The sequence below is a fragment of the Protobothrops mucrosquamatus genome, unplaced genomic scaffold (genome assembly GCF_001527695.2).
Source record: "Protobothrops mucrosquamatus isolate PMUCROS unplaced genomic scaffold, P.Mucros_1.0 scaffold1687, whole genome shotgun sequence".
NCBI lineage: Eukaryota > Metazoa > Chordata > Lepidosauria > Squamata > Viperidae > Protobothrops > Protobothrops mucrosquamatus.
Window position 1 is genome coordinate 55,128 of NW_015387840.1, and position 23,691 is coordinate 78,818.

General features: G+C 43.5%; 2 protein-coding genes across 3 annotated transcripts; both read left to right on the forward strand.

Annotated features, from left to right (window-relative positions):
- The first annotated feature begins 4,429 nt into the window (after positions 1 to 4,429).
- Positions 4,430 to 7,995, forward strand: LOC107293664 (HRAS-like suppressor 3). The gene is made up of 4 exons (XM_015822824.1): positions 4,430 to 4,615; positions 5,808 to 5,910; positions 6,819 to 7,087; positions 7,893 to 7,995. The coding sequence occupies exons 1-4, from the start codon at positions 4,586 to 4,588 to the stop codon at positions 7,947 to 7,949; spliced, it is 459 nt and encodes a 152-aa protein (XP_015678310.1). The 5' UTR covers positions 4,430 to 4,585; the 3' UTR covers positions 7,950 to 7,995.
- A 5,797-nt stretch (positions 7,996 to 13,792) lies between these two features.
- LOC107293665 (HRAS-like suppressor 3) lies at positions 13,793 to 21,923 on the forward strand. 2 transcript variants are annotated; one of them, XM_015822825.2, is made up of 4 exons: positions 13,793 to 14,069; positions 19,769 to 19,871; positions 20,506 to 20,774; positions 21,762 to 21,923. In XM_015822825.2, the coding sequence occupies exons 1-4, from the start codon at positions 14,013 to 14,015 to the stop codon at positions 21,861 to 21,863; spliced, it is 531 nt and encodes a 176-aa protein (XP_015678311.1). In that variant the 5' UTR covers positions 13,793 to 14,012; the 3' UTR covers positions 21,864 to 21,923. The 2 variants fall into 2 exon arrangements, with proteins under 2 accessions (XP_015678311.1, XP_015678312.1); XM_015822826.1 differs by lacking the exon at positions 13,793 to 14,069 and adding an exon at positions 14,869 to 15,035.
- Positions 21,924 to 23,691: the final 1,768 nt, after the last annotated feature.

Consider the following 23,691-nt stretch of genomic DNA (forward strand, 5'->3'; position numbering starts at 1 on the left):
CTTCCCCCCTCCCCATAAAACAGCCCCCCCCCCCCCCAGGTACCAACCTCGGAGTGCCTAACTTACCCAGCTCTTCTTTTGGTGAGAGTTTGGCCAAAGTTCAAAAGGGTCTGCTGAGGCCGGCCGGGCCTAGCCAAATAATTAAATAAAATTAGGAAAGCTATTTTATTTTTAGTGCCTTTTCAGAACTGGACCATTTCCTGCTTCAGCCAAGAGAATCGTGCCCGGCTACGCAGCTCCACTGCCTTAGGAAGACGTCTCGGGAAGTTCAAATGGGAGAGCAACGGAGGTGTCGGTGTGTTCAACGGCTCTCGCATTGCTGCCTGTGTCTTTATCTCTTTCTCTCTCTCTCTGTCCGACTTGGTGTCCAGTTCACCTTGGTTCTTGTGTTGGCCTAACTCTGGAACACTGAAACGCAAGGGATCTCCTTACAGGTGTAGTCAAGGCATTGTTCCTTGAGTGTGGTTCCTGTGTGTGCATCTGTACGCACCCCTCAGCAATCCTAGACACCCTTTGGGTTGAGGCACAGCCAGTGATGCTGCCTTATTGGCTGTTCTTTCTGTATTTTACTGGTATGGAGAATCCCCCCCCCTTTTTTTTCTGATTTTCCCAAGCTGGGGAGGGTGAATCAGCTTCTGGGTCTCTTCTCTGCCTGTGTGTTGGAAGTCCGTTTTCCTATTCTGAGCCACGCTCTTTTAAATTCTGTCTGTTTCTCCTTTGTCGCCCACCAAATCAACCGCTAATAAAAACTCTGTAGCAGGCTGGGCGTTCCCTAGCTGCAGACGTACCCAAAGTTCAGAGTGCCTCTTTTCTCCCCCCCCTCCCCTGCTTGAAAACCTTATTTGACTAGGCCTAGCACCGAAAATTATTATTCTGCTCCAAGCTTTGAGTCATTCTAGCCTCACTCGGTCAGTAAGTAAGTCTTCTCCAGAAGGTGGAATAAGCTTTATGCATTCTGCAAGGTGCCTTTTTTTTTTTTGACCTGTTTTGCCTTATTCTTGCTGCTGCATTGGAGTCTCGCTTGATCGCAAAGCACAAATGTTGGCCTTTTGGCCCATTAGAGAGCAAGGAGCAAGTGGTATCCGCAGAGTTCTTTCCCAGCTTATGCTCATGAGCGCCCTCTGGTGGCCTTTCCTATCGCAGCACGTTTTATTTTCACATAAGAATTTTTGCATTCTACCTCTTTTTCATTAATGAAATGAATTGTTGCCCCATTTCTAAACAGAGGTCTCTAAGCTCACGGCGCAGTTTTATTTTCTCTGGAGAAGAGAAAAGTCTCTGATCTCTCCAATGCCAACGTTTTTGTAGGGGTTTTGCGCCTTTGGAGTTACAACGAGCTAGTTCAGGTCATTCTTTATTTTGTAGATGACACAGCTGAGTGTAAAATCTGAAGTGTGGTAGGAGGAGACAGATCCTTCTGCACTGGAAAACCTAGGCCAGGGGTAGGCAACCTTGGCTCTTTTATGACTCGTGGACTTCAACTCCCAGAATTCCTGAGCCAGCATGGCTCAGCTTGGAAACCTCCCTTTCCCCTCAGCATGGCTGGCTCAGGAATTCTGGGAGTTGAAGTCCACCAGTCATAAAAGAGCCAAGGTTACCTACCCCTGGCCTCGGCCATACGAAGGAAAGGCAGCGTGAAACCCAAACCAGGGAGCAGATTTTCTTTTTAAAGGGTTGAGTGGAAAATGGAGAGCCATGTTTGTGTTTGAGAACAATTCCCAGAATTCCTTTGGCCATAGCTGCTCGGGATTCTGGGAGTTGCAGTCCAAGACACCCAGAGTTTTCCCAGTGTGTGTATGTGTGTGTGTGGGGAAATGGATGCTGTCTCTCCCTGTTGTTTCCGCCTGTCACCCTTCGCTGTTTTCAGAACTCTTTTGACAATTTTGTCAGTCAAAAACTTTCCCCCGTGGACCAATGTGGCCAGGATGTTGATGCTGAATTATATTTATAAAGCACAAAATAAAGCATTCCACTTTGCAACTGCGAAAATAAAGACTGGTATACTGAAACGGTGCGAAGTATGTGTATGTGTTTAATTTGTGTCTTGTGTCTTTTTTCCTGACAAGCTCAGGCCTATACAGGCAGTCCTCAACAACAGCTCATTTAGTGACTGTGCAACGTTATAACGGCACTGAAAAAAGTGACTTAGGACCATTTTTCACACTTACGACCGCTGCAGCATTCCCATGGTCATGCGATCAAAATTCAGACACTTGGCAACTGACTCATATTTATGACGGTGGCAGTGTCCCATGGGGTCCCGTGATCCCGTTTTGCGACCTTCTGACAAGCAAAGTCAAATGAGGAAGGCAGATTCCCTTCACAGCCGTATAACTAATTTAACAACTGCAGCGATTCGCTTAACAAATGTGGCAAGAAAAGTTGTAAAACGGGGCAAAAATTCACTTAAATTTCTCAGCAACACAAATTTTGGGCTCAATTGTGTCCGTAAGTTGAGGACTACCTGTATTGTGGCGTCCACATACCTTATTTATATATTTGCATCAACAACAAGTATGACGCCACCTGTACTGTCCGGAGCCCAGATCAGATTGTCTCTAAGGCAGAGAAGCTGGTGGGCCGAACGGTGGATTACGAACTCACCAGCTGGAATTGTGAGCGATTTGCCAATAAACTGCATTACCGTGTGGCCCGCACGGAGCAAGTAGTGCAGTCTTTGGACACTTAGACAAATTTCTTGCCGTCCCAGTCTCAGGGGATTATCCAAATAGTGAAAAACTAGTTATCCTGTGATATAAGACAGCCCAGCCCACTTGGTGCTCTCTTGGGACCAGAAGTCCCAGAATCCTGGGAGTGATTAGTGCTTAGAATGCAATATTTCAGGCTAACTCTGCCGAATACTAGTAGTAGTAGAAAGTCCATCCTCTGTGGCCCTGAGTTCTCAGAATCTTTTGACAACTTTGTCAGTTATACACAAAAACTTCCCCCCTGTGCACCCGTGTGGCCAGGATGCTGATGCTGAATTACATTTATAAAACGCAAAAGGAGGGACTCCAATTTGCAGCAGGTCTATGACAATTCACCACGGCCCACTTGCCGTGGCCAGCTCACCATGACCAAATAGCCACGGCCAACTTATTGTGGCCAACTCACTGTAGGAGGACTTGCCACTGGACAAGAGTTCCTCTAATATCAAAGAAAGAATGGAATAGAGATCATGAAAGAAGGAGTGCAGAAACGGGGACAACATGAAATGTAAATGGCAAAATTTAAAATAACTTTTAATTTATTTTAAACTAGCTGTACCCGGCCACGCGTTGCTGTGGCTCAGTCTGGTTAAATGGAAAAGAAAGAACTGGAAATTTGGAAATCGTAAATGGATCGTAAATCGGAAACATTGAAATGGAATCGTAAAATCGTAGCATGTGTTGCTTTTACGTCCAACAGATGGCGCTGTTTTTCAAAAAAAGCATGTTTTTGACATCTATATAATATAGGTATATAAAAACACGCGCGTATTCGAATGCAATGTTGTGTCAAAATTTCAAAGCAATCGGTGAAGAACTTTCGGAGATTTAAGATTTTGAACAAACGAACATTTACATTTTTATTTATATAGATAATTAAACTTGAATTGTTAAATTGCCCCTACAGCGAGTTGTCCCATTCCGCTTTGCAGCTGTGGAAATGAAGGCTGATTTTCTGAAATAGTTTCCTGGGAAGTGTGTGCATGCATTTGTGTGTGTGTGTGTTTGGGCAGGGTCTTTTTCTGGAAAGCTAATGCCTATACAAGGAGTCCTCAACTTAGAACCGGAATTGAGCCGAAAGATTATAAGTTGCGGCGATCATTAAGTAATGCTGAAGTTGTTAAAAGAATGCCGCTCTTGTTAAATGAGAACAGTTTCCCCAATGGGTGTTTTTTTGGGGCTGGAAATTAGCAAAAAGCACCAGAAATTGCATCAGCCAAACCTGGGAAAGTGTGTAACATTTATTTTGTATTTTAAGAATACAGAAATGGCCTCTGGTTCCCAAATGGGCCATCTTAAGTGACAAGGTCCCAAATGAGCCATCGGTTCATTTCCGTGCTTGGTTACCAAAAAAGGAGAATTTTCTTTGCTCCACCAGAGTTCAAAAAGTCTTCCCCCCCCCCTCCAAGGCAAGAGTTTCTGAGTGAGGCCCCAGCATGAAGTTAATCTGGTTTAAGTGGTTTTAAGATTTTAATTGTAACATGCAGTTTTGAATTGTGAGTCTCCCAGAGTTGTTTGCTGAGATAGGCGGCTATAGAAATCGAATCGAAACAGATCCTATATCAATGACTCGGTTTTCCTGCCCCACCCTCCCAGTTTTACAGTCAAAGGGGACATTTCTAGGAAATCAGAACTGAAAACTGCTATTGTTCTTGTGGAAGTGACACGTAATACCTTATTTGGGGCTGTTTGGCAGTCTGCATTTGTGCTAGCTTTACTTTCACTTTCCACGATTACTATTTATTGCCAGCAGACAGGATCCCCCCAAACAGATCTTGCTCGGGACCTTTTCAAAAGCTCCCAGCTTCTCCTCCGTCACTTAGACGTTTTCTTACTCCAGATTCCCGGGAAGGGGGAAAAACGCAGCTGGCATAAATATGACCAACAAAACATCCTGGAGAGGCGAAGTAAGTGAACAGGGACAGGATTCTAAGATGGAGAGCGAAAGAAAAAAGTATTGCTGAAGGGATTTTATTATGCTTAAACTTGATATTAGTAATATTGATTACTTTGTAATCAAATATATATATATAAAATTACAAGATATATATATATATATATCTTTGTTTATGTGCAAGCAGTTTGGAGGTGCTTTATATTGGGAAATTAGTTATATAAAAGCAAATGTTTCATGCTTTAGGTACAGGTGATTGCTTACATGAAAAGAACACGGCAAGCGGAAGGGATTAAAAAGGAGTTACGGATGGAGCCTGGGTTGCTGTGCATGAGTCATCATCTAGGAATTATTTTTTTTGTGCCATCTTATGCCTGGTACCAAGACCTGATCTTTTTGTCCTGGAAAGGTATAAAAGTTGGAAGACATCCTTCCTGCTTGTTGCCTTCATCTCTCTACCAGCCACGAAGAGAGATGGGGGTCACCCAACTCTTATTTGGATCAAAATAAAAGTGGTTTGCTTGCCGAAACCTCGGCTCAGGGGTTTCTTTGGCTCTCTTTTAAATTCCCGAGTAACGCTGGGGCCATTGTGAGGCTAAGTGGAAAACCTTACAATTGCTTTGTGTAATTTGTGTATGTGCGGGTGTTGGGGTGTGATTTATGACCCCCTTGGACGCTGGATTGTACTTTTCAGGGTGAACTTTGCCCCGAAAGGGGGGAACCAGTTGTTCACATATTTGAATCCCACCACTGGGTGTATCCAATTACTTTTTCTGCAATTCAGCTTTGTGGGCTAATTTTATGGCATCCGTTTATCGCAGGAAAGAAAATAAATGGAAGGCAGGTTTAATTGGAGGAGGTCGATGGAGACCCAGAAGGGCAATAACGATCTCTGTCAATTTTAAAAGGTGTGGATTGCAACTCCTAGCATGCTTAGGGGGTTGGACTAGAAGACCTCCAAGATCCCTTCCAACTCTTGTTATTCTGTTGTTCTTTTGATTCTGCAACTTTATGTATTTTTTTTTCAACTTCCTGCCCTGTTGCATGCATGAGGGCTTGTAGACTTGGGTTCTGCTTTAACGGTCCTTGCGGGTTCTGCATCTGTTTGCAGGTTTAGTAGAGTTCCTGGCAGGCTGGCTGGCTGGCTGGCTGGGTGGGTCTCACTGCTTCCTCTCCACTGCAATCTGGTCTTCCTTTCCTTGTAGGTGGACCTGGTGCCGGGGGACTTGATTGAGATCTTCCGGACGGGATACCAGCACTGGGCCGTCTATGCGGGTTTGGGTGACGTTATCCATCTGGCTCCACCAAGTAAGGAACCCACAAAAATGACCCGCAAAAACCCATTGGAATATTTGTATCTGAGCTGGATATTAGTCTTGGGCAATGGTTTAGGATAGACCTCGCCTTCGGTTCTGGCCAAGCTGCTACGAACATCTGAAGAGCGGGACCAAGCCAGAAAATGAGCACTTAGGACCGTCATGGCATCCACACAGTCACGTGATCAAACATTTGGGCACTTGACAGCCACCATGTATTTATAACAGCTGCAGCCCCTGGGGTTTTGTGGTTGATCTTTGTGTCCTTTGCAGCCAGCTTCGGACAGACTAGATAGGTTGGGGACGCTGGATTTGCTTAATGACCGCGTGACTCGCTTAAGAACGGCAACGATTCACTTATCAATAGTGGCAAAGAGAGCTTGCAAAATCAGGAGAGATCCACTTAACCACCGCCCTGATTAGAAATTAAAATTCTGGTCCCAATTGTGGCAGTGAGCTGAGGATTATGGGTAAGGGGTGGGTAATGAAACATCTCTAAGAAAACCAAACTGAGAGAGCACTAAGGACCCCATAGTCCTCCTCCTCCTCCTCCTCCTCCTCTCCACAATCCCCCTCCCTCCTAGCATGATGATGTTACCTAGCTAGGTAATGAAACATCTGCAAGAAAACGAAACTGAGAGAGCACTAAGGACCCCATAGTCCTCCATCTCCTCCTCCTCCTCCTCCTCCTCCTCCTCCTCCTCCTCCTCCTCCTCCTCCTCCTCCTCCCTACAAACCCCTCCCCCTCCTAGCATGATGATGTTACCTATTGGTTCTGCAAGAGAACGACCACGTTCAGATAGCACCAAGTCCTCTACAGTTCAGCCCTACAAAAAATCTTCTATGGGTAGGAATTTATCTTTCTTTCCTGACTCTCACATCCCCTCTTTCCTTCTGAAGGTGAATGTGCTGGAGCTGGAGCGGCCAGCATGAAGTCTCTCTGGGCCAAGACAGCAATGGTGAAGAGAGAACCCGTGTCCAATGTGGTCGGAAGAGATCGCTACCGTGTTAGCAACAAGCATGACTCCACCTATAATGTCCGGACCCCAGATCAGATTGTCACTATGGCTAGGAAGCTGGAGGGCAAAATAGTGAATTATGAAATCACCACCCAGAATTGTGAGCATTTTTCCAACAGCCTGCGATACGATGTGCCCCGCAGTGATCAGGTGAGTGCACTTTTTGGACATTTAGACAAATTTCTTGCAAATCTCAGTCTCGGGAGGATTATCCCAAGAGCATTAACCAGCACTGCTGCGTTCTCTTGAGTGATGAGAAGGCTCACCTCACTTGGTGCTCTACGGTTGTGTTGGGACTAGAACTCCCAGAATTGCATTGGCTCTGGGATCCGGGGAATTCTGGGAATTGCAGTCCAACTAGCCCCCAAGCCCATTGGGGGAGGGGGTTAACTTATTCTGCAAAACACCTGAACAGGTCAGGACAATTAGTAACAGATGGAAGATCCTTAAAGAGAGATCCAACCTGGAATTAAGGAGAAATTTCCTGAGGGTGAGAACAATCAATGGAACAAGTTGCCTCCAGCGATTGTGGATGTTCCATCGCTGGAGGTGTTCAAGAAGAGATTGGACAACCCTTTGTCCAGGATGGTATAAGGTCTCCTACTCAAGTGGGGGGGGGGTTGCATTAGAAGACTTCAAAGGCCCCTCCCAACTCTGTTATTCTGCTATCCTCCCTCCTTCAGCTCGGCCTGTTCTCATGCTTGGCTCCAGACCTTTATTGTATCACCTTCCACTGAGACCCATTGGCCAAGGTATATGCGGAAGAGGCCTTCAGCCTGCAGTGGATAGACAATGGCTAAAATGATGAGGATGATAAATGATGATATGTTCTAGGCTGGGGGAAACCTGATCAAACTGTAGAAAATTCAGGCCATTTTTCAGGATTACGTAATATGTTCCTTCCTTGAGTCAAAAAAGATCTTTGCTGATCCTAGTCTATCTCTTCAATTTGCAGGTCGGAAAAGCAGTCTGGTTCGCAATGGCAGCAGCTTTGGCCATCCTGCTACTCTGAAGATCTAGCAAGGAGAACGTCTGGAGCAACTCTGACTTGGATGATTGAGAATCTCCATAGACCAGTGATGGCGAACCTATGGCACGGGTGCCAGAGGCGGCACTCAAAGCCCTCTCTGTGGACACTCGCACTGTCGCCCCAGTCCTAGGCCTTCAGCTGGGTTTTATAAAACCTTTTCACTTTAGGCCTCTGCAAAAAAAAAAAAAAGGTTCAATCAATCAGTCAATTTCAACTTCTTGCGGGGAAAAAAAAGATCTTGCAAAGTTGGAATTGATTGATTGAACTTTTTAGTCCCACCCAGTCTGCCACACCCAGCCAATGGGCTACACCCAGCCAATGGCCACACCCACCCAGCACCCGACGATGCATAAATGGGTTTTGGGTTGCAGTTTGGGCACTCGGTCTCTAAAAGGTTCGCCATCACTGCCTTAGACATTTGGCTTCAACTAACAGTCCTGAAGAATTCACTTTCTCTAATGTGTTTTTGCCTCCTCCCTCTCTCTTTGCCTCTCTCTCTCTCTGCTGTCTTTTCTTTTCCCTTGAGATAGCAGTTGGTCAAAAGCCTATGCTTGATGCTCTCCTCTCCACGCCCAGTTTCAGTCACAACTTCCAAATAAACATTTACCTTCCAATGAAGATAATGTCTGGTGCAATTTCTCCCTACTTTCTTGGACCACGTTTCGACTTGATCTGGTTGGGCGCTACATTGGGGGGGGGCTCTGAGGGTCCGTCTTCTTCATCTCAGATGGTCCACCTCTATCTTCTCAGCAAGAGGGTTGCAGACGCTTGGCCTAGAATGATGGTCAGTTGGAATGGTCCCTGAACTTTCTTTGAGGTCTCTTGATACAACATTCCATCTTTGAACTGAGCAGCCTCCAATTTAATGTTGATTTGATGTCCCCAAGGAGATGTCTCATCTCCACATTCCATATCTCAACCCAGAGAGAAGGTGTCATCTCCACATCTAGCTACATCACTTGGGTGAGGGATGCCCTTGTCTGTCCACTGGGTGCAGCTCTCCACAAGGGGTCTAGAACCTGGGTCTCCTCTCTCCTAATCCTGCACCTTCCTCTCTACCCATTACCATCTTCCTTGAAGAGATATTTGGACTTCTGCTCTAATCAGCAGACCGAGAACTGCAGAGGTTGGAAATTGTTTCCAGGTGGGTCTCCATTTACATCCTCATATAGGCTGAAGCCCATGTGCTTTACTAGCATTCTCAAATATATCAATGCAAAATTATTTTTGGAGAAGATTCCTTGCATTCGTCCTTTGCAGCCCATCCTGGATATATTAGCCCCCCCCTTTCTACGTATGTTATCAAGTGTAGCTTTGGTGACATCTGAGTCTTTGGCAAACTATTCATCAGTTTAATTTTATAGTTTTAATGTGTGGTTTTTAACAATGTCAGAATAGAATAGAATAGAATAGAATAGAATAGAATAGAATAGAATAGAATAGAATAGAATAGAATAGAATAGAATAAATTGGAATGGAATAGAATAGAATAGAATAGAATAGAATAAATTGGAATGGAATGGAATGGAATGGAATGGAATAGAATAGAATAGAATAGAATAGAATAGAATAGAATGGAATGGAATGGAATGGAATGGAATGGAATAGAATAGAATAGAATAGAATAAATTGGAATGGAATAGAATAGAATAGAATAGAATAGAGAAGAGAAGAGAAGAGAAGAGAATGGGAATAGAGCAGAATAGAATAGAATAGAATAGAATAGAATAGAATAGAATAGAATAGAATAGAATGGAATGGAATGGAATGGAATGGAATGGAATGGAATAGAATAGAATAGAATAGAATAGAATCTGGGACGGACCGCGGAGGTCTAGTCCAGCCCCCCGCTCAAGCAGGAGAACCTATACCATCTCAGACAAGTGATTGTCCAGTCTCTTCTTAAAAATCTCCAGTGATGGAGCGCCCACAATTTCTGGTGGCAAGCTGTTCCACTGGTTAATTGTCCTTGCTGTTAGGAACTTTCTCCTTAATTCCAGGTTGCTTCTCTCTTTGGTCAGTTTCCAACCATTGTTTCTCGTCCTGCCCTCTGGTGCTTTGGAGAATAGTTTGACACCCCCTGGAACGTTTATAGGGTCCCCTGCTTGGGGGTTGGTCTAGAAGACCTCCAAGGTCCCTTCCCACCCTATGATTCTATGTTCGACGTAGATGGCCATGCAGATGGTAACCAGATGTGGACCAACATTTCTCCAGCAGGGGGCGGCAACGCCACCCCCGGAACTCCCACTTGCTTTTAGAAGCAGGGGAAAAAAAAATTGGCTTTTTCCCAAGGACAGAGAAGGGAGGAGCCAGGCTGCCTTTGACCCATCCCTCCCTTCCACGTTTTATCAGCTGATGTGTCAAAATCCCGGCGGACTTGCTGATCGCCGGAAAAAGGCTTGCTTTTCTTTTATTTATGGGGCCCTGTACCCAATAAAATGACTAATTCAGTGTACTTTCCTGTCTCCCGCCGCTTTCTCAGTTGTTCTGGATGGGAGATGCAGTGGGAGAACTGTGGGGTTTTTTTTTTTTATGGGGGGGGGAGGGCAAAGCAGCTGGCATCTGATTCTCCATCAGCCAGGAAAGTTCTAAAATAGGACCTGCGTGTATTTTCCTAAGTGAAACAAAGAAGAAGAACCCCCCCCCCCCCAGCAAGCAACAGGACTTGGTTGCTGAATTTTAGCTTCACTTGCAGCAGGAATTTGGCATCCTTTTACTGTGTGTTTGCGTGTGTGTGTTTTGCATGTGTGTAGGGAAGCCAATCCACTTTTGTTTCTTCTACGTTTATTGGTTTGGTTGTTTCCAAGTGCCTTTATTTTCTTTTGTATTACTATTTTAATTTTTTATAGTATTTGTCTAGAATGCTAGAGGCTAAAACATACAAGGAACGGAAGCTGGAATTGGGGATGTCTAGTTTAATGAAGAGAAGGACGAGGGGGGACAGGATAGCAGTGTTCCAGTATCTCAAGGGCTGCCCCAAAGAAGAGGGAGTCAAGCTATTCTCCAAAGCGCCGGAAGGCAGGACAAGAAGCAACGGGTGGAAACTGACCAAGGAGAGAAGCAACCTAGAACTAAGGAGAAACTTCCCGACAGTTAGAACAATTAACCAGCGGAACCACCTGCCTCCAGAAGTTGTGAATGCTCCAACACTGGAAGTTTTTAAGAAGAGACTGGACAGCCATTTGTCTGAAATGGTATAGGGTTTCCTGCCTGAGCAGGGGGTTGGACTAGAAGACATCCAAGGTCCCTTCCAACTTTATTATTGTTATTGTTGTTGTTGTTGTTGTGCCCTGGGTAGGAGGTTGGACTAGAAGACCTCCAAGGCCCCTTCCAGCTTCTATTCTATTCTATTCTATTCTATTCTATTCTATTCTATTCTATTCTATTCTATTCTATTCTATTCTATTCTGCCCTGCCCTACCCTACTCTACTCTACTCTACTCTAAATTATTTATAGTAGCTCTTGACTTCACTAATTTACTTTCTGCTCACCACATAGCAACTAAGGACACAGGTCAAAACTAACCCCCACTGACTTATTTTATAAGGCTGGGGGGGGGGGCTACCCTGGTCCAATCCAGGGATGCCAAGCCAAAGGGAGGGGCAGGGGGTCATAAGTCCCTGTTGCCAGGAGAAGACCCTTGTCATAATCCATTGGGGACCCTCAGCAGCTGCCAGGCCAGGGGACAGGAGACCCAGCCTGGCTAGTGCTATGTCTGACTTCTTTGTTTGGTTCTGTGAGCGCGGATCCTGCCAGAACGTTGCCCACCCACCCAAGACCCTGCCGGCCAAGGGGGGCACCATGAAGACGTCAGCCTCCGTTCCTGTTAGGCTGCCGACAGGCAAGAAGCAGGCTGCAAATAAGCCGCTGGTCCTGGAAGGCTCGAAAGATCCCAAGCCACCCACCAAAGGCCCCCAAGGGACATCGCCCCCCACTCACCACGAGGCCCCCTCGAAGAAGGACGCTGGCAAGTCCACACAGCATCCCAATTTAGTTGGGAAGAAGCTGTGTTGGACAGAGGACAATGGGAAAAGGCCGGTGGCTTGCCCGCAAGGCAATGCCAAGCAGAAGAGCAGCAGGTCCTTGGTGGGTCCAACCCAAGCTTTGGGGGGACACGGCCCCCAAACTCTGAGTGTCACCGAGAAGCAGCTGGCAAGACCTCCGCATGCCATGATGAGAGGAGCACGAAGCGGTCTCCTCCACGCGCCACATGTGAACGCCAAGGGAGACCAGCCAGGGATGCCCACCAAGGCACGCTCTGGGGCTGCCAAGACGGCCCATGCCGTAGGGTTGAAGAAAAGCAAGAAGTTGCAGCATCAGACTTTGCTTTCCAAAGGTATAGCCTCCGTGCAACTGGGCACACCTACGTGCCCTGCAAATTCAGGCACCCCGAGTTTGGTGTGGCGCCGATGAGAACATACAGTAGCCCTGAATTTGAGCGACAGAGAGACTTTTTTTATATTTGCAAAAGGGCTTCTTAGCCTATTTACAAATATAAACCACTAAGTAATTCAGGCAAAGCAACAAGCATTTATTAAGGGAGAGGGCTGAGTGGTTTTTTTTTAAATAGGGTACAGAAATAAGTGAACCATATACAGATAATCTTTGATCACAGCTGAGCCTAACATTTCTATTGTTAAGTGAGACATTTGTCAAGTGAATTTTGCCCCGTTTTGTGACTTTTCTTGCCCCGTTGTTAAGTGAACCACTGCAGTCCTTAAGTTAGGGACACGGTTGTAAAGCAGAATCTGGCTCCCCCCTTGACTTTGCTTGTCAGAAGGTCCCAGAAGGGGGTCACGTGACCCTCCCCGGGACGCTGCGACCGTTATAACTATGAGTCAGCTGCCAAGCGGCCGGATTTTGATCACGTGACCTGCAGCGGTCGTGAATGTGAAAAACGGTCCTAAGTCACTTTTTTTCAAGGCCATTGTAGCTTTGAACGGTCACTAAATGAACTGTTGTAAGTGGAGGACTGCTTGCCTTGAGTATACGTGGGGGTCAGAAGGGAATTGATCCACTAATAAAAGACATTGTGGACGAACAAGAGAAAATGTGGATTCTGGATTGCATTCCCCAAATGGCAAATTTATGAATGATGTGACTGTTCTCCAGCTGAGTTTGTATCTTTCTTAAAACCTGCAAGTGCATTCAAGGACTTTTCAGAATGTGCCCCCTATTGTTTATTCTCTTAGGAAAGATAAGTTCTTGCATACCAAAAAAAAGGGCCTTGGCTAAGGAAAAAAAAAAAAGATATTTTCCTGAAGTTAGGAAAAGAGACTTAGGCGGCCATATTAAAAGCACTAATATTATCTTTTTGAAACGCTAATAATAAATCCTTCATTCCAGGTAACATCTGCAGGTCAAGAGAGGCATTTTTGATTTATTTAAATGTTTTGTTAGTTGTTTTATTTAATAAAAAACATAGTCAAAATACTGGCAGATTCAGCACCTCTTTCATTTTTCTTTATTTTTGGCTGTGGAAAAATAGCCAAAAAAATTGGCTTTTAAAAAAAATTCTAGCCTTCTTCCTGTTTTTTTTAGCTGTTTTTATTTCACAGCCCTTTTTAAAATATTGTTATGTTTGGATTTCTGTTTGGGCTGCTTGTGTTTTGAGAATGGAGCTGAAAACATTTGAAAAATGTTTACAAAAGGCAGCTTAAGATTTGGTTAACAAATAGATATTAATGCTGGAAGTTTCTCTTGCTTGGCTGAAGAATTATAATAATGATAATTTATTAAAACTTGTATGCTGCTCAACTCTCATTGTGGGTGGCCCACAATAATCAAACCATGATTTGCTGGCTTTGACCAAAAAGAGTGCTTAAGGAGCTCTTTTCTTTTATATCTTTCCCACTGTGTCTTTTGCAGTCGTGATTGCCTTTTTTGCTTTATGATTCTGGAAAGTATTCTGAGAAAGCTTTAGATCGGATAGAGATGCTTGGAAGGGATAGATGTTCAAACTGGTGTGACTCTTCCTGGCTTATCAGAAGTATTGACATGTTGGTTTGATCTCAGGTCGTGGCTCTTCGGTAGCACATGGTGATATGGAGCACCAGAAGAGCTCAATTCCTAAAACCATCAAAGCAAAGCTTTCCAATCTGGTAAGTTATCAAATTAAATAAATGAATCCAGAAAGATTGTGTAGACTGCAGTTACATCCTGTATCTCTTTTCTGATTTTTTCCACCAAAGTGACCCACATTATTTTATTATGCTGGTCTATAACTGTACATTTAGTCCTCGACAATTGAGCTCAAAATTTCCATTACTAAGCAAGACAGCTGTTAAGTGAGTTTTGCCCCATTTTACGACCTTGCCTCCACAGTTGTTAAGTGAATCGCTGCACTTGTTAAGTTAGTAACCTGGTTGTTAAGTGAATCTGGCTTCCCCATTGACATTGATTGATAGAAGGTTGCAAAAGGGGATCGCATGACCCCAGTTGGACATTGCGACCGTCATAAATATATGACACTGCCTCACGATTCACTTAACAACTTCCTGGTTCACTTCACCCCAGTGATTTACTTAACAACCATGGGCAAAGGTCATCAAATCGGGTGTGAATCCCTTAACAATCGCTTTTTTCTTAGCAATGGAAATTCGAGTTCTAACTGTGTCGTAAGTTGAGGACTACATATATAAGCAAAATAGAAATGGCTGTCTTTTTTTTGCAGGCTAAACTTCTAATCCAGGTGCCAACAGAAAAGCAAAGTTTATTAGTTTTTCCTGGTTAACTGGAGTAAATGGTTGAACGTTGCTGGTTTAGGGACTGACATTTGATACCGAGAAAAACCCACACACCCATGATGACACAGATATTTTTCTTGATTGGCCAGCTGTCCCTTACTAGACTGCGTAATTTTTCCCATGTGATGCTTTTCAGAGCAGACTCAGCTCTCCCACTTTCATTTTCCATCCTGTCTATTCCAAATTGTTAGTTCTGTTCAGGCAGCTTCCAAAAGGACACGCTGTTTGTGTTTCTGGGGTTTTGTGTGTGTCCTGTGTTGCTGAGAAACTCAGAGCTGCAGTGAGCACAGATACAAACAGTGGATAGCCAGCATGGACGAGGTAAGTGAGTAGAAGGCAGGAAGGGGTTATTAGAGCAAACAGAAATTGTGTAAAAATCAGAAGTTCATAAATTGTGGACCTGCTTTGCAAGGGGGGGGGGGAACTACAATTCTTGAAATATATTTATCAGTATTCAACTGGGGGGGGGCATCTATGTGTATGCTTTTTATTTATTCCTTTATATGCAGTTTTTTCCCCTTGTCAGTTTGCTTTTGCTTTGTTCTTGTTTCCTTTTGAAGTTTATGAAATTCATGAAAAAGAATTGCGCAAATATTTTTGCCAATTTGCAAGCATGTTTCTTACCTACAGCTGTTGCATCCAAACATTCCACTAAGCATAAGAGAATTTTCTCTTTCTGTTTCCCATAAAAGCCAGTAAAATCAATAGCATTTTTTAAAAAAGTAACTTTTTACCCAGCTCACTTAAGGTTGTTCATTATTACGATGGACGTTCAATTGGGTAGCTTAGTTGTTTTTTAAAAAAATGGGAAAGGTAACTATTTTCTGTATTCTAACTATTTAAAACTGCATTTTAAAGGAGGCTGGGCAGAAGGCATATCACATGAAAATATTTGGAAAAACAATACCTGGGGCTTTTGCCTTGTGTGCATATGTATGTGCCATGGGGATTTGCGCAGGTGTCATAAACACCTGTGTTTTGCTTTGCTGGAAATATGGGATAAGATTCTGTGATTTGCTTGTGTTATGTTGTAGGGAAGGGAAGAAGGAACGGTTAAGTTTATACAAAGCGAGTCAGGTCAAAACAGGATTCACACAACACAGGGCTATGGTTTTGCTCAGATGGGTTAGTTAGATTTGTTTTAATTAAAGATTTGGGTAAATTGATTAGATCTGGTCAAACCAAGCAGCTTGGGTTAATTTATTACCATTCAGTGTTCTAGATGAAGAACGTCAATTAAAATGGGCCCCTTTTAATAACCACAACCAAACAGATCATGCAGATCCAACTTCCAGGAATGCAGTTGCCCTGAAAAAAATGGATCCACCTGAACAGAATCAGGATACAGGTGGTCCTCAACTTACAACAGTTCATTTAGGGACCATTCAAAGTTACAACGGCACTGAAAAAAATTGACTTATGGCCATTTTTCACACTTATGACCCAGAAAACGGGGAGACCATTCAGAAACCAAAGGAAAGACAATGTGTGAATGCAGCCATTTCTTCCCACAGATTTGGGGCCTTTTATGGGCAGCAATGCTGCAGCAGGGGAGAACTGGAGGTTGAATAAAAGCAGTGTTTGTGTGTCTCTGTATAGCTCTTTAGCATACAAATGAGTTTCTTTAGGTTGCATTAGGTATTTGAGTATCTGAAGCTTTGGCTGTTCCAAAGTCCTGCTTTGTTGGCATGGTTTAGGCTGTTATTTATGGAAATATTTGTGCGTTTGTGTGTGAATTGGACTTAGACTTAGACAAAGTTGTGCCATTCTTCCAGTTTTACTATGTAATGTTTGCCAAAGGGAAGCAGATAGTAACTATCTGGCGGACTCTGAACCATGGAAAATAACCTTATCTAAATAACGTTATCTAAATAACTATGGAGATGCTCCATCATCCAGGTCATTGATTGCCCCAAAAGTGCTTTTCAAAAGGAAACTGGACTTTCTTAGACTGTATATATTTAATTTTACATGTACTAACTGCAGCAAGACCTGTATTTGCCCAACATTGGAAAAATGAAAAATGACCAACTGAAGAAGAATTAATTAAGAAAATTTTAGAGTCTTTTATCCTTAAGGATAAAAGAGAAAGAAGATTCAGTGTATTTTAGAACATGGGATAATTTTTATCAATGGCTCGAAAAACGAGTTAGAGAGAAAGGAACGTGATATGTAACATTGAATATATACTAGTAAGAAGAAGATTATCGAGCAATTAATTAACATATTGTTTATGATAATTAATAACTATTCATTTTTTAAAAAATGCATGAACCCAGACAACATGCTGTTTGCTAAATATTAAGGATGTTATTTTAAAAAATCCTAACTCCAACCACAACCCTGACTCCATCCTATTCCTAATCCTATAAAAACTAATAATAATAATAATATGTATGTATGTATGTATGTATGTATGTATGTATGTATGTATGTATGTATGTATGTATATGTGTGTACAGGAAACTGGACTTTCTTGTTTTTTTCCACCTTTGGGACTTACCTAAATAAATTTGTCCAACAAGGTTTTGTTTTCTGATGAACAGTGTACAAGTAGTCCTTGACTTAACAACCAGAATCGGGATCAGAATTTCTGTGGCTAAGCAAGGCAGGCAGTTGTTAAGCGAGTCGTGCCAAGTTTATAACCTTTTTTTGCCACAGTTGTTAAGCGAATCATGCAGTCGTTAAACGAATCCTCCATTCCTCGTGGCGTGTCGGAAGGTGGCTGGGAAGGTTGCAAATCGTGATCACATGATCCCAGGCTGTTGCAATAATAATAATAATAATAATAATAATAATAATAATAATAATAATAATAATAATAATAATAATAATAATAATAATAATAAAGTTGGAAGGGACCTTGGAGGTCATCTAGTCCAACCCCCTGCTCAGGCAGGAAACCCTATAGTACCATTTCAGACAAATGGCTGTCCAGTCTCTTCTTAAAAACTTCCAGTGTTGGAGCATTCACCGCTTCTGGAGGCAGGTGGTTCCACTGGTTAATTGTTCTGTCATGCTGGTTGCCAAGTGCCTGAATTTTGATCACGTGACCATGGGGGTGCAGCAACGGTTGTAAGAGCGGGGACTAGTTGTAAGTCGCTTTCTCAGTACTGCTGTAACGGTCGCTAAACGAACGCTTGAAAGTTGAGGACTCTCCGTACAGTCTTCAATTGGGCAAGCGGACTCATCCGACTGCAGTACAGGTGGTCCACGACTTACAACCACAACTGAGCCCCAGCTTTTTTGTTACTGAGACATTTTTTCTTTGCCCTATTTTACAACCTTTCTTGCCACTGCAGTTCTCAAGTTAGTAACCTGGTTGTTAAGTGAATCTGGCTTCCCGCGTTGACTTTGCTTGTCAAAAGGTCACAAAAGGGGATCGTAACCGTCATAAATATGAGTCAGTTGCCAAGCCTCTGAATTTTGATCACACAACCGTGGGGAGGCTGCGGTGGTCATAAGTGTGAAAAATGGTCCTAAGACACTTTTTTTCAGTGCCGTTGTAACTCTGAACGGTCACTAAATGAGCTGTTGTAACCCAAGGAGTACCTGTAGCACAGTTTGCCCAACATTTTGGGGAGCTGAGCAGAATATTTGTATGCATGTGTGCACGTATCTCCTAAGGTTAGTTTTACACATTATTTTCCTTCATTAAATGAAAAGGCCCCGAGCATCGGATTTATAATTGATTGCTCAAACATTTTGAAACACTAACCTTTAGCCGCAATTGGGGAATCTGATTCTATATACTTAATATGATGTGCTCCTTCGGATTAGTTGGTTGTAAATAATGAATTGCTGGAAAAACTAATCAATAACGCGAAAGATCCCTGCAGGAATTGATTCAGCATCTGTAATAACAAGCACAACAAGAGCCACAACAATTGTCGGTTGCATACGGGGGTTGTGTGGCTGGGGGAAAAGCCATTTCTTACAGATAAGGGCTGCAAAAGTCCTTCAAGAACACTTAGGATCCTTCAAGAGACTGTTAAAATAATTGCTGATGGGAGCACGTTCTCCGTTTTATGGGGGAAAACAATCTGCAAAGCGTGTAAAGAGAAAGAAAAAAAAAGTTCCTACAATGCAACAACAATTTGCAATGCTAAGGAACAATGGGCTTTCAATGCCTCTCCGTCAGCGCCCAAAGCAGCAGCCCTTTTCATAAAAGAAACATTTGTCCACTGTTCTGGAATGCTCCTTCTTTAGCCTGGATTATCCGGTGACCGAGCTCTTTGTTTTCTAATTCTTATAGATGTTGCTTTCTTTCTCAAATTGCCTTAGCTGGAAGGTTTATTTTTAAACCGTTGGGTTTTCTGCCTGTTTTGCATGAATGTGTTTTCTTTGGTCTAAGTAGGAGAAGAGCAGGCAGAGCTGGGGAGGGCGGCGTTAAGCACGTCATCAGCCTAGAGTCATGGCGTTCCCAAGAATTGTCTAACTCCAATCTGTCTTGATTTCCACTGACCCTTATCTAGCACCAGTTTAGTATTGTTGACTAGTAATAGAGCTGGAAAGGACCTTGGAGGTCATCTAGTCCAGCCCCTTGCTCTTGCTATATTATTTCTGATAAATGGCTCCTATTTCTTAGAAGCCTCCAAGTGATGGGGCACCCACAACTTTTGAAGGCCGTTTGTTCCACTAGTTTATTATTTATTTATTATTTATTTATTTATTAATCACATTTATACCCCGCCCTTCTCCTAGTGGACTCAGGGCGGCTTACAGCCAGTTTAAAACAGAATAACAATACAATATATAAATTTAAAATGTGGTTAAAATAAAATATTAATATAGGCCTTTTTTTAAAATTATTTAAAAACCAAATTTAAAATACCCCTTAGGCCAGTCCTGCCAGCTGAAATAACCATGTCTTGAGGGCGCGGCGGAAGGAGGGGAGATCCGGAATTGTTAATTGTTTCTCACTGTTAGGAATTTTCTTCTTAGTTCTAGGTTGCTTCTCTCCTTGGTTAGTTTGTTGAGCAATAAACCTTCTTAACTGGAACTTGACGCGTGATCCCAATTCTTGGCTCCTGATCGTCTTCTTTTATCCACAGGTTGATCTGGAGCTTGGGGACTTGATAGAAATCTTCCGCTTGGCCTACCAGCACTGGGCAATCTACGTGGGGAATGGCTACGTGATCCATCTCGCTCCACCAAGTAAGGAAAGCTCTGTTGGATGGGTGACCAAATGACCAGGCAAAACGTCCCACTTGGCTTGTACCTCCGCATTTTAGCCACGATTCTAACCCTGGGAAATTAGCAATGTTGGCCAGGATACAGGTAGTCCTCGACTTACAAAAATTCATTTAATGATCGTTACATTGGCTTTCATACTTAAGGCGGGACTAGAACTCACCGACTCCTGGCGATTGGCCCAAAGTCAGCCAGCTGGCTTTCATACTTAAGGCAGGACTAGAACTTACCAACTCCTGGTGATTGGCCCAAAGTCAGCCAGCTGGCTTTCATACTTAAGGCGGAACTAGAACTCACAGACTCCCGGTTTCTGGCCTGATGTCTTAAACACTTTCAAGGGCATTCCACCTTGGGAACTTTAAGACCCATGGACTTCAACTCCCAGAATTCTTAGCAAAGAACTAAGAATTAAGTCTACATATCAGAAGGGTGTCCAGAGAACATCTAATATCTAGGACAGGGTTATCCAACCTTGGCGACTTTAAGACCTGTGGACTTCAACTCCCAGAATTCCCCCAGCCAGCTTGGCTGGACCATACGACTAGACCATATTGGCTCTCCATGAATGACCGTCCGACTCTTCCTTTCCCCCCTAAAGGTGAGCTGGCCGGAGCAGGTTGCGCCAGCCTCATGTCCACCCTCACCAACAAGGCCTTGGTGAAGAAGGAACGGCTCTTGGAAGTGGTGGGCAACGACCGATACCGGGTCAACAACAAACACGATTCCAAATATACCCCTTTGCCTGTTAAAAAGATTATCCAGCTGGCTGAAGAGAAGGTGGGGCAAGAACTGGAATATAAAATCACCAGTGAGAATTGTGAACACTTTGTCACGGAGTTGCGCTATGGTGTGGCCAGGAGCGATCAAGTAAGAGCTTCATTTCGAGCTTTTCTGTACAAAATTGGGGTGGTTTTTTTGGGGGGGCCAATTCATAAGCCTTGGGAGAGCTCTTGTGTGTAAACGCCTCCTTTTAACCTCCCTGAGTTTGCCCTATGAAGCATCTTTTACACAAGTAGTCCTCTATTAGCAGCCATTCGTTTAGTGACCGTTCCAAGTTACAACGGCACTGAAAAAAAAGGGAGTGGTGACTGTTTTCCACACCTAAAACCGTTGCAGCATCCCCACGGCCACGTGATCAAAATCCAGACACTTGGCAACTGGCATGTACCTAAGACAGTTGCAGTGTCCCGGGGTCACGTGATCCCTTTGGGTGACCTTATGACAAGCAAAGTCAATGGGGAAGCCAGATTCATTTAACCACGGTGTTACTTGGTTCACTTAACAGTTTATTCTATTTGCAGAATAATTGAGTTGGAAGGGACCTTGGAGGTCTTCTAGTCCAACCCTTTGCTGTGGCCAGAACAGTCGTAAAATGAGACAAAACTCACTTATTTATTTTAGAAAATTTATATGGCTGCCTGCTTGAGAGTGGAGACTCAAGGCGGCTTACACGGATGTAAACACACCCTATAAAAGAAGTAAAAATAACAATAAGAAAAATAATAAAATAATAAGCCCCCCACTCCCCTTAACAACCCTCTTCCTTAGCAGTGGAAACTTTGGGGTTATTTTGGTTGTAAGTTGAGGACTTGCAATAAGAAGAAAAATCCTCTTTTGGGGAACACAGCGATGTCTGCAGCACCCCAGACCCGTACAGAGCAGACCCCTCCCCATAATTCCAGCTCTTTTCTCTCTCTCCCCCGGACAGATTGACGAATTGCCAATCACTGCTGACATATTAGCACATCAGGAACACGGCAGGTGGGGTGGATTGAGCGGAACCGAGGAGAATACATGACTTTTCTTGCAAAAGAAGGCAAATCTTTGTGCCTCATCTTTCTTTTCACCTCGCAGGTCCGGGACTTTTTTGTGGGGGCGACGATCGCGGGCCTGGCTGGCTTGTTCGTTGGCGTCGGCACGGCCATGGTCAGGAGAAAAAAGCAGCAGAACCAATAATGAGGAAAAAGCAGATTCTCTCAGAGCTGTCCGTCTCGTTGGTGTTTGTGTGCCTACGTGTGTGTGTGTGTGCTAAATTTCTACAAACTTGAGATACGATCATCTCCTTAAGGGGAGAAAACAAAGTTATTTGCAGCCATTTCTCTTAATCCCATCTTCTCCTGGATGGCCAGGCGGGAGTTTAAGGTCCATAGCTTTGTTTGCGTCACAGACGGGCTGAGTAACTCTTCCCTTAATCCAGGGTGAATGGATTTTGCCTTCCTCCAGGAAAGGCTAACATTAACCAACTTCGATCAGATTAAGGCTTGCATCTGGCCTCCCTTGATTCCGGGCTAAGCTTCAGACAGATGGTGGAACTGGTAGTGGATTGAAGGTCAAGGAATTAGGCAGAGCCGGGATTATAGCTAAATCTGATTTAATAATAATTATAATAATAAAGTTGGAATGGTCCTTGAGGCCATCTAGTCCAACCCCCTGCTCAGGCAGGAAACCCTATCCCATTTCAGACAAATGGCTGTCCGGTCTCTTCTTAAAAACTCCCAGTGTTGGATTTAATTTCAGTGTGCAATGCTGTAATTTATTTCCACCTAATGAACGCACCTGATCGCCATTATAATTTTGCTGTGTCTTTTAAAAATACAGTTTAGCATCAAATTCCGGAGAATTAAGGCTTTGGGATTGGCTAGAAGTGGTCTTTTAGACTTCAGGCTGTCAGCCCTGTACATACAGATAGTCCTTGACTTACAACAGTTTAGTGCCCAGAATTATAACAGCACTGAAAAAAGTGACTTAGGACCGTTTTTCACACAATCGTTGCAGCATCCCCATGGTCACGAGATCAGAATTCAGCTGTTTGTCAATTGACTCATATTTATGACGGCTGCAGTGTCCTGGGCTCATGTGATCTCTTTTTGTGACCTTCTGACCAGCGAGGGAAGCCAGATTCACTTAACATCTGTGTTACTAATTCAACAACTGCAGTGATTCACTTAACAACTTTGGCAAAATGGGACAAAACTCACTTAACCGATGTCTCACTGACCAATGGAAAATTGGGGCTCAATTCTGTTTGTAAGTCAGGGACTAAGTGTACTGTACAGAGATGCTTTGAGACGTGAATATCCTCCAAAGTTATTACAAATGCATTTCAGGCTGCAGAAGTTGCTAGTTAATTTAAAAAAAAAATAATCCTTGAATTTCTGATCAAGAGGCAAAGCTCTCGCGATACGAAATCTGTTGTGTCTGAATGGAAGCCTATCAAATTTTCATGGACTCCCTTCCAGGCTTTCACAGAACATAGTTTGAAAAACCCTGCATTGGGTTACAATTTCCCTTCTTCAACAGATAGTTTTATGTGACGGACTCTCATGGTAAAAGAAAAAAGACAGACACAAAGCTGTCTCGGATGAGAGTCGAGAGAGAAGAAATCCAAAGTGAAAGTCTCTCCCCCTGGCTCTCCTTTATTAGCATACATCAAAGCAAATTGCAGGCAAAAGGCTTTTTGCAGGGGGGTGAGGGTTACAAACAGGGGGAGTTTAGGAGTTTTACAAAATGTATCTTATCTAATACATGGCTTATACGGCTAACAGTTCACAGTAAAAGTTGCCATTGTTGTTCACATTGGAAGGTCTTATCAGGAAGTGATAATATTATAGCTTGTGTAGACAGCTTTTTTGACTTGTCCCTTTGTTCTGTGTTTCTTACGTGTGTGCAGCTGCAGATTGCAGCCTAACACGTAGGCATGAAGAAATGTAAGATTAAGCATACTGAAGGTTACAAGATGGAGTGACTTATGCTATGTTCCAAAAAAGGAGTCACCTCTATCTCC

Excerpts from the sequence above, each read along its gene's own strand:
- LOC107293664 (XM_015822824.1), top strand. The coding sequence starts at position 4,586 with ATGACCAACAAAACATCCTGGAGAGGCGAA. Across the intron at positions 5,911-6,818 it reads TATCCATCTGGCTCCACCAA|GTGAATGTGCTGGAGCTGGA; the intron begins GTAAGGAACCCA and ends TTCCTTCTGAAG. Across the intron at positions 7,088-7,892 it reads ATGTGCCCCGCAGTGATCAG|GTCGGAAAAGCAGTCTGGTT; the intron begins GTGAGTGCACTT and ends TTCAATTTGCAG.
- LOC107293665 (XM_015822825.2), top strand. The coding sequence starts at position 14,013 with ATGGAGCACCAGAAGAGCTCAATTCCTAAAACCATCAAAGCAAAGCTT. Across the intron at positions 14,070-19,768 it reads AAGCAAAGCTTTCCAATCTG|GTTGATCTGGAGCTTGGGGA; the intron begins GTAAGTTATCAA and ends TTTTATCCACAG. Across the intron at positions 20,775-21,761 it reads GTGTGGCCAGGAGCGATCAA|GTCCGGGACTTTTTTGTGGG; the intron begins GTAAGAGCTTCA and ends TTCACCTCGCAG.